At 43.7% G+C, this 10,779-nt stretch overlaps 1 protein-coding gene across 1 annotated transcript in view; it reads right to left on the bottom strand.

Moving 5' to 3' along the window:
- Positions 1-1,417: 1,417 nt before the first annotated feature.
- The window catches only part of LOC144817762 (RING finger protein 145-like), a 69,004-nt gene continuing 59,642 nt past the window's right edge, over positions 1,418-10,779 (bottom strand). The window contains exon 10 of the mRNA XM_078674553.1: positions 1,418-7,983. Within this exon, the coding sequence (XP_078530679.1) occupies positions 7,144-7,983 (840 nt within the window). The 3' untranslated portion in view covers positions 1,418-7,143. The remainder of the gene's footprint in view (positions 7,984-10,779) is intronic.

Below are 10,779 nucleotides of genomic sequence, written 5' to 3'. Positions count from 1 at the left end.
AGTCTGGTCTTCCAGACCGCTATCCCTATATAGTTACCGCATGAGCACCCTTTTTTGTTCAGAATCAATTTTTAAATTTGCACAAAAAGGACGATTTTTTTATAAATGAACTGAACGGACAAAACAAGCATCAGGCAGACCATTCAAGTAAAACTGGTTTGGTCAATGCCCGGAAGCTAATGAGCAGCTGCTTCGAATTTCAACACCTAGGCGGTATATTGTCAGCTGGAATGTTTTTTGTGTGTAAAAGAACCCCTAGCAATGCAATGTACAATATTAGAAAACAAGTTATGTCCGCGCAGCATCACTCAGCTGTTCTAAAGCATCTCGAACAGCCCTAATGCAGCACATTCGGCTTAGCTGTTCTACAGCTAGAGAAGAGTTATGCACGGCGGGCAGGGGAGGGGGCGGAGCGGGGAGAGCGAGAGCGGCATGTGGGTGTGAAGAAGCCGGGCCTTTGAAGTGAAGCTAAGCTTCACTTCAAAGGTGTCGGAGGAATGCGGGCGGCTGTGCATGCGCTTTTAAGCTCAATGCACATGCGCATTGAGCTTAAAAGTCACGGGCACTGCAAGGAATCGCCACGATTCCTTGCAGTGTGGATAAAGAGTGGATAAGCCCCCATAGTCTCGCTTGCTCGATGCGCATGCGCATCGACAGGCGAGACCTAAAAAGGGGGCTGGGGGGGGGGGTCCCCCCCCCCCCCAAAAAAAAAAATCACCAGAAGTGACGTCGGATATGCAGATAATCATCGTCGTTTAAGAGAAAACGGAAAAAAACTTCCGCTTCCTCTTAACGACGTATGACGTCACCACGCAAGTATTCGAGGAAAAGCTAATGCGTAGAAATTCCATTCCGTTGCAACGCATGCGTGGTAAAGGCATGCGTTGCAACGGAATGCGTTGTAAGAACATACATTCCTTGCAGACAGGTCAAGACAAAACATCTAATGTTACCTATCCGTACAGAAGCAGGCACACTAGCAGAAACATTAGCGTAAATTATGTTGACTAAGCCAAACATGGAGGAGTTAAGATGACACTTTTATAAATAGCATGTAAGCAGGTTTTAGTTGAATGGTACTCAAAAGAAAATAACACTTCCAATTTCAGTGAATCCCCTGTATGAATACTTTAAAAAAAGATGATGATAGGATTTGGCGTTCATAAGTCAAACCTAAAAATTTTAGTTTGACTACAACAGATGACAGTTGACAACACATTGCAAGGTACTACATGCAAGCTTGTAAATGAAAAGTCCGGACCTGTGCAAAAAACACATTGTTAGGCTCATTTTATTGCAAAGGGAGGCTTCTCGAAACCATGGGAACTCGTCCTTGTAACAAGCGGTTTAAGTTATGAATAGACCCACATAAAAGAACCAAAGGCCGCAAAACTAGAATTCACAAATATTCAAGACCTGCGCAAACAAAATCATTTATTTAACAAAAACTGTGCAAGAATTAGTCATATTACACTTCCTTGAACTGGAGATTGTCAGTCAGTGAGTCAAACGTTTGAGTGAGGTATTCCATCAGAGTTCCCATGGCAACATAATAAAGACTGGATCCAGGTCCAGTCAGTAGGGAAATTTCAGCGAATATTGATAGATTTTCATAACACTTAGTTTTTGAAAATAAGGCACTTCAGCTTTTTGAGTAAAATACATTGTTACACAATAATACGACTGATTAATAGCTGCATAGGGGGTAGACATAGGGCACCCCTTCAACAATAATGCCACTGGGATAGACTGGGTAAGGCAGGAGGCGTCCATTCTCATTGCATAAATGTTGGCAGGTTCTTGTGCTGGTCATAGACCTCTGCCTTCCCACTGCCTGAGACATATGAACTGAAGAACAATTTCAGATCGGCTGCAAGCAGAACTGTATACAACAACCCAGACTGTTTTGGACACAAGGAGTACACACCACCACGTTCTAAGTACACTGTATAGATAAGAGAGAGATGCAAACAGACACAGTGATGTTAAGAATTTCAAACATTATTGAGTTGTATCTTGTATTTTGGAAACAAAAAGAACATCACTGGGATATTATTCTACACATATTCTCTCAAGGGTTGCCTATATGAGATGTGTACCAATGAGAAAAAATAAATCAACAACAGTAACTGTGAAGCAAGAACTCTAGCTCACTCTAAATGTAATCTTCAATATTAAACATACCAATAAAGAAAATCAGCTTTACCTGTTTTTAACATTTCTGACGACTACAAGATAGAGGTGAACCTCCTGCAAGCTGCTCTCCTCTGATGTTCTTTGTCAATAGATCCCAGTGACCATTTGTCATAAAAGTGGAGGTTGCAGTGTGATGCCCATCCCTGGCTACCATTCTGTTATCAGTTTCAGAAATATACTGTGGCTAAAGCATTCCAAGGGTGCCCAATTTAAGGGTTGGGGAGGGTGGATCTTTGAGAATAGTGAGCCACAATACATTATTCTTGAATGCAATTGTAAGATCGCACATCTCAGTCCATTGCACATCTTCGAAAGTCAGCATCTTTAAAAGTAAAGCCCCGACAGTAAAAACATACATTAATCTTAACACTCAAAACAGAAGGAGGTACATCTTATAATGATTACCGCAGCATTTTTGGGTTCCGGGACTGGTTTAAACCCCTCATGTACGTACTAAAGATGTATTTCTGTTCAAATACCGGACACTTTGTCATTAATGGATCAAGTTGAGAAACCTTTGAACTATTTTACTAATATTCAAATTCTGAAAATATCTTACAATGTGCCATACGTAGGCACCATACACGTAACCGGTATGCTGCTTCATCTTGCATCGTGTCTCAACTGATTGACCGCTTTAAAAAGGAGGAAGGGTGCCCTGACCCGATGGCGTATTTTCATGACATTGTTTCCACTCTTGACCAACACCTGTGTATGGAGAAGAAGTTGCAACAGTCCGTGACATAACAAATGAGTATTGAAGCGGTCTAGTTAGATTAGCTGGTAAAACTGTATTGAAAAAGCAACCATTGGAATGCTTCAGGGCACACGCCAGCACTCCACGACCTTAGGCGATTGATCAGGAACGGATCCACCAGCTCCAAGCCTAAGGTGCACATGGACGCTCTACACAAGCACTTGTTCAACCCCTGCCAGGCATTCCACAGCATCTTAAGTAGGGGGAAGGATGTTTCTGTGGTTTCATCTAGTCCTCACAACTGCCAAATTCAGTGCGAACGGAGGTCAGAAGATACTTTTAAATATTTATCTTAATGACTTGTACGTGGATTTGATTTCAATGCCTACTCTCGCTGAATATTACATTCTCATAATTACGTTTAACCTAATCTGAAAACCTGCTGCAGTACTAAAGAAAGGTAACTGTACTCAATCAAAAGGAGTACCAGAAGCAGAGGGTTTCAAAAATCACCTGAAGCAGACTGGGATTGTATTCGTCACAACTGCAATCAAAATACTTTGAATTCTCAGTACACCAATCGGTGAAACAAAATGTGTAATGAGCACAAGTTGGAAAAAAATACAATTGTGAATTAAGGAGCATTTCAGAGAGATATAGGATGATAAATGATTTTAAGAAATTTGAAAGTTCTAAATAGTAATTCTAATAACGGAGGTGTTGAAATGCAGATTGTATTATGTATTTTGGGACGGGTACTGTCATATTTGCATGGTTAACTTAAAGTGCACATAGTTTAAATAAAACTCACGAATAATAAAATATATTCATTCATTGGTAAGAAATAAAAGTGCAGCTGAAGGTGTTTGTGGTCGACAGCAGCCGAAACATGTGAATTTAAGTTCTCAGATACAACAGGTCGATTTTTAACATCTGAAATTTCTCCTGCAACAGCACCATTCACTGTGCATTGCTGATGAAGTGAGTGATTTGCATCTTTATGTAGACAAATTTAGAGACTCTGTAATTACATTTATATTGCTGAAGACCGCTTAAAGGAGCAGGTAATCCACTTTCTGATGACAACAACCTTTGAGACCTGTATGGTCTCTGAGGGTACAGTATAACAACTTTGACAGTGAAAAAAGTGCTTCCTAATTTCACAGATGAACCAGACTTCCCATACTAAGGTATATACTTCTTGCTCTCATCAGTCTCGGTACAACCGTTCAGACAAAGGATTTTACATCAAGCCTTTATAAAGGCAAACCTTTATCAAGGTGTATTAACATAGATGTGAGAATTGCTTGTTGTTTCTCAGCACACTGCTCATCAGATAAACACATACAAAGACAGAATTTTAGAGCTATGTCCAAACTCCCATAGTTTTTTCAAGAAGGTGATTAGAACTTTGTTCTTTTGTTTCACTTGTGCACAACTTTGCTACACGGTCATGTCTGCTGCTAAAAAAGATTCAGAAACCACTTCTCTTGATGTTTAAAATGTAGTAGGATTATCCTTTCCTAACTTGATGTAGTCAATCGCTCCTTTAGAATACTTTTTTTCAAGAGCAGAGACCATACTTCCTGAAATACAAAAACGTGCAAGTTTCATTTGTTACAAGGTACAAAATAAGATCAGTGGTTTCGCAAGCTAGCGTCAATCTCAGAGGAAATTGTTCCCTTGAGATCTTACAAACTGGTGAACCATGTTAAATTAATAGCAGCCTCCACAGGTGTCAAAAGCACAACCTGTGCCCCGTTGGACAGAGGAAATGAAAGGCGTTCCAGTTCAAACACCATAAAAATCAACCACAGACAAAAAGCAACCACCGAAATATGTCCTCCTTGTATTCCACTGCAAATCATGGCAGTCCTGCTAGTAATACCATTACTGGATTAGGTTTCCTGATTTTAGAGTTCCATTTGAACACACATCAACCAAAGCATTTGGTAACTGAGGAAGAGGCAGACCCGATCTCCGTTCCTACCCTGGTCTTTTCACCCATGGTCCACTGGTCAGGTGCCGCCCTGCCTTGGTAGCGTCTGCCTACTTGCATCAAGTTTCTCAGTTTCGACAAGATGCTCCATCCTCCTGACTTTCCTCCATGCTTCAAAATCACCACAAAACAGTGATTTGCTGAGAACACATAGCAGGGCATATAAAATGTACTGGACAGCATGGGGACCTGGTTTATAAATTAACAGCTCTAAAATCACAAAAGCCCATCATTTACCTTACTTAGCCCTGAGAAAAAGAAAACATTGTATGAGCTCCAGTAACCTAAAAAACAATCAACCACCCACTTAGCTCCTAGATGGAGAAGGCAGTCTGATATAAATTCAACATTTTACAAATCTTCATATTTGTAAACTCTGAAAGCGGAGTCTGAAATCCAAATTCTAAAAATTAGACAATGGTCTTCACACAATTTTATGTTTGAATGTCTCATTTTTCAAATTCAGTCATCCTCCGAAGTGCCAGACCATTACCAGATGAAAAGGACCACATCTCCAACGCTACCCCAACCTCTTCTTTTCCCACACTCCGCTTTCTCAGTCTAATCTCAGTCTCCCTTTAACCTTCAATACCCATCAATAATCTCCAACTGCTGTTCCTTCCCTGAATTCAAAATAATCAGCATGCATTAACTCTACTTTTCTTGTTCCATTTCACATCTACACTTCACCCATAGTAACTAACAAAAATCTTCAATGGTCACATGATTTTATAAACCCTAACCAGTACTCTAGTTTAAAAGTGCTTTCACATTAAACATGTATCCCTACCCGTTTACCAAGATGACTGGGTACCATGTGGTGGGGGAGGAATTGAGTACAGCAAATTTAATTTTTTTTCATTCGGATTAGTAAAGTGAAATTAGCAAAACAACATGATTTGTCACAATATGTCTGCAAGAAGATCAGCCCACCACACTGTCCTAAAATGTTTCTTCTTTTTTTTCTCCAAAATTGGCACTCATGGTCTTAGAACAACAGCTGAGTGCCAGAAAGTTCCTAGACTTGCAACAAATACTTGTGGGTCATTTTCAAATTGTACGAGCAGCCATGAGAACTAAGTACAAACAACCAAAAAGTAGCCACAGAAGAGAACACTGCATTCAATGACACAGGAGTGGTCATATTAAAGGATACAGACGTTCCCTATACTGCTGAGGGCTCGATTAGTTGCAAAATGATAACTTGACAACTTGATTCAGAACCAAACGAGGAATAAACAGAGTCAAAAAATGATTCTAGACCTTTGGGTGGGAGGGAAGTCCATACAAGACAGTAAACCACTTTAGCAGGCAAAAGGATGCTTCTACCACAATTGGCCAATTTTAGTCAATTCAGGCAGTGAGCACTCACGTTCTGCAACATAAGTTTACTAACACCAGTATCTGCCAGTATATATAAAATAAGCATCTTCATGAGAGACACTGCACTTGCATCTTTTCTAAACAAAGCACAAAGACCTACCACACTGATCGAACAAGAGTGGAGACCTATCGCGCCGTTGAGTATGATCCATCTGTTAGCTCACCCACACTTTACTGCTTGGACCGAGGTCAGATACCTGTAGCTACAATAATTGTTCAGCACTTAAGAGGCTCCTCTGTTGAATACTATCATTTAAGCAACAGAACAGAGTAAAGTGTATATTAAGACACACTCAAGTCTTTTGGCTCCGCATCCATAATTGGCAATATCCTTTTTGGTAGACGTTCCTAGTGCAAAAATTTGCAACAACTATGTTCTTTTTTGTCTAATGTAGAAATATAAAAATGTGCGTTTGGTTTCATTTTTGGAGATCACTGGCTGGAGGTTAATAGAATCGAAAGCATTCTTCATAATTTTCAGCACTATCTTCTGTAAAAATAAAAATAAAGGCGTTCAGCAATCTGTATAGGGAAGAATGCGAAAGCCGATGGAGTTTCACCTCTACAACAGGATTCACCTTTTCCCATCATTTGATTTCCTCTTTTTACCAACCACAGAATGACTGCACGCCTGGCTGTCACTCGCATAAGAAACACTTGGCAATAGTTCCTCCCTTTCCCTGCCCTCACCAACAGAAGGCTCCTCCAGCAGGCTGGGGTGTATCTTCTCTGCGCCTCCTGTCCTCGTACTCAGAGGTAGTCTGCTTAGAGGGAACACAACTTATTCTATGGCCAGGTCATCATATTTAATTCACCTGTTCGTGGTAAGACAAGGACAATAGGTTGACATGAAAGAAAGTTGTAAGTGCTACGAAGGGTCATCGTCTGTGTGCTGTGCGGGTTTCTGAAGAATACGGTCATTTGTCACTCCTTTTAGGCCACTCATTTGCACCCATGTTTCTCTTGCATCAGGAACTGATCCACCATTGCCACAATGTTCTTCGTGGAATCTTACCGGGCTCAGTGCATCTTGAGAACAATCGTTATCAGTTTGTCTTAAGGCACTTAGAACCCAAGTATCTGTTTCCACGTTTCCTGGTTGAGTTCTACTAAAGGTATCTTTGGAAGGCAATGGAGTCTTGCGTTTTTGATGCATACCCGTACCATGTGTGTAAATACCGCCGTCTCCAGCAGCAGATAAGTCACACTCAAGATCCACAGTTTCCTTACTTAAAAACTCTTGTGAGATTTTAACCAAATCAGTAAACTCATCCGATGTTCGCTGTACAGCGGCATGGGTACACTGTCTGCAACCTTCATCACACACGCCTGTACTTCCACGATTATGGGGATTTATTTCCGGTAAAGCAGCGGCTGCAGCATAGTTCCACTCCAGGATGCCCATCGCCTCACTAGTTTCTGGAGATGGCACTACATTTTCAGCTGCAGGTGGTGGTGGTGGTCCCTCGGTGTCTTGGGGTGAAGCGCCCGCCTTCCCACTTGCAGGTTCAGCCCCACTGGCTTCTTGCACTGCTGCTTGCTCCTCTCTTTCCTCGTCTCCATTGGACTCTCCATGGCCTCTCTCGGGGGTCGGCGGATTTACCTGCTGATGACACATGGGACACGTATCTTGAACATACAGCCACTTGCGGAGACAGCCGGCATGGAAAAAGTGTCCACAGGTAGTGATCACGGCAACACTCATTTCCTGCAAGAAAACAGCACAAAAATATTGTCAGCTCCTGATGGAAGTTAAGAAACACAGGCATGCCTTGATTTCATGGTTCAGAAAGTGAGAACAGAAAAGTAGTTTTGTATGTTGGCTGTGCAGAGAGGATAAAGCTCTGCCCTAAAGCATGTTTAGCAAAAATCATCAGATGGGAGACACAATAGAATATAAAAAGGAACTCAGTTTGCTCTTTAAAACAAAATCACACATTTAGACAGTCATCAGTGCTGGCAGTTTTATAGGAGACAATGGAAGTTAGAAAGGGTAAAAAGTCACACAATAAACCAAAGATGCAATATATGTTCTACAACAAACTAGGATTACCATTTTACAGATAGCTGGTAATCAGGGGTAGATTCTATGCCATTGTCAATCAAAAGACAAAGTTGATAGTCTTCAAGCTTGAAAATGAGTGAGGGGGTAAAAGGCATCTCAGAACTGAACAACAGGCAGCAATCTGCAGTGGGGCACTCTATGAAGGTCTCATTTAATCACTCACACATCCATCCAACAGATGAGCAACCTACCCTTGAAGGACCCCCTCCCCCAACCCTGTCTTCAAACGTTAAAACCACAATACACTTTATTTTCAGACGAATAAGAAAGAAAGACCATCCTGAGAGAAAATGTGGCAGACATGTCCAGCAGTTAGCCAAATTATCAAACCAGGGGCCAGCTAGGGAAATGACCAGCTCCAAACAAAGTGCAAGTAAAATTACTACAGCATGAGGCTAAACACAAGAAACCGCCAGAGAACATGAAACATTTCTCTGAATGAACAGAACAGATGCTACTTAAACAAGCATTTACAATGCAATGGTTTCACCTTTGGAAAAGTTAGAGCTATTGGCATTGTAAATGTTAAAATTTGTATTTATGATTTGGTTTTGAATACAGATAAATAAATGTCATTTGCATTTACATTGTCATTAGCTTAATCTTTCGCAAATGTGAGACCTATTGTACCCTACGGACGAGCTCAGCAGACAGCAATTACTACCACACACACACACACCCAGAGCCACACACACACACACACACACACCCAGAGCGCCACACACACACACACCCAGAGCGCCACACACACACACACACCCAGAGCCACAGACACACACACACACCCCCAGAGCCACACACACACCCAGAGCCACACACACACACCCACCCAGAGCCACACACACACACACTCCTAGAGCTACACACACACACACACACACAGCCACACACACACCCAGAGCCACACACACACCCACACCCAGAGCCACACACACACCCAGAGCCACACACACACCCAGAGCCACACACACACCCAGAGCCACACACACACCCAGAGCCACACACACACCCAGAGCCACACACACACCCAGAGCCACACACACACCCAGAGCCACACACACACCCACCCAGAGCCACACACACACACATCCGGTGCCCCACACACACACATCCGGTGCCCCACACACACACATCCGGTGCCCCACACACACACATCCGGTGCCCCACACACACACATCCGGTGCCCCACACACACACATCCGGTGCCCCACACACACACATCCGGTGCCCCACACACACACATCCGGTGCCCCACACACACACACCCAGAGCCCCACACCCACCCACCCAGAGCCACACACACCCACCCAGAGACATACACATAACATGAACTGCCTCTGGTTCCATATTCAGATCTGTCCTTCCAGAGTTGGGCGGTTTCATGGCGCTGTGGTCACTGTTTCAAATGCACAAGTTAGAGCTTGAAGCCTCGAGTCTGACGGTGGGGGAGGGGATGGGAGGGATGGATGTTTCTTCTTAGACTAAGAAGCCCGTGTGTGTGTAAGCGGGCGGCTGGAGTGCTAGGCACTTGATTCCAGCTGCAGCTGCGAGCGCCCCTTGGCCTGGACTCCATTTCCCGAGCTGCTCGATAATAGATGCAGTGTGGAGTGTGCCTGTCCGTGTGAGCTGCCAGGAGTCTCCTGAGACTAGTGCAGCAGCTCAGTCACTGATCACAGCCAGCAGCACCGACAGGTAGAGCTGCTTCCTCACTCTCTGGCGCACACGCAAGTTTTTTTCCTGTTGTTTTTTTCCCCTTTTGGAATCGGGTCCCTGGTGAAGCTTTTCTGCAAAATCGGCATCCAGTGGGACGAGCACCTTGCACCCAGGAGGAGGACTGTGCATGCCTGGACTCCCTCCCGCGGCGACGGCAGCGCACGATGTGCAGGCACAAGAGGACTCGCAGCAGTAAGTAGCGCTCTCCACTGGAGTGCACGTGTGTCTTTTTAACGGGGTAGAGGGCTTGTGGTGATGTCCTGCTCAGGAAGTCAGTGCTGAACTTTTTTACGGCAGTGCACATCTGCAGCGTTGCTGCAGCTTCCTGGCCGAGCATGACCGGGGGCTCCGCGTGTGTACCTGGGGGCTGTGCCGGGCCCGGCTGTGCTGCCCCTGCCAGTTGTGGGGGTCTGCAGGCACCGCACCCCTGCCGCCCCGGAACTCTTCGCCCATTGATGACAGCTCCTGCCTGGCGCTGCTGGTCACGGTCCGACTCGGAACTGAGGCCGCTCATTCAGAGATCTCACCGGGCGGAAACATAATTTAGGTCCTGAAGGAAGATCAATGTTAAAAACCTTGCCTTTGTTGGAAGTCAATTTTCAAGTACTTCAAGATGGGGTTTCAGGAAAGGTAGTACCTATGGAAGTAATGGAATGAGTGGGCCGCGGTCATCAAATGTTTGGATAAGGGGGGTTTTGCTGAATAAGACAAGTTCTTACAAAGAAG

The sequence above is a fragment of the Lissotriton helveticus genome, chromosome 2_1 (genome assembly GCF_964261635.1).
Source record: "Lissotriton helveticus chromosome 2_1, aLisHel1.1, whole genome shotgun sequence".
In the NCBI taxonomy this organism is placed as follows: domain Eukaryota; kingdom Metazoa; phylum Chordata; class Amphibia; order Caudata; family Salamandridae; genus Lissotriton; species Lissotriton helveticus.
The sequence above is the reverse complement of the archived record's forward strand: the minus strand, read 5'-3'. Positions and strand labels throughout refer to the sequence as shown.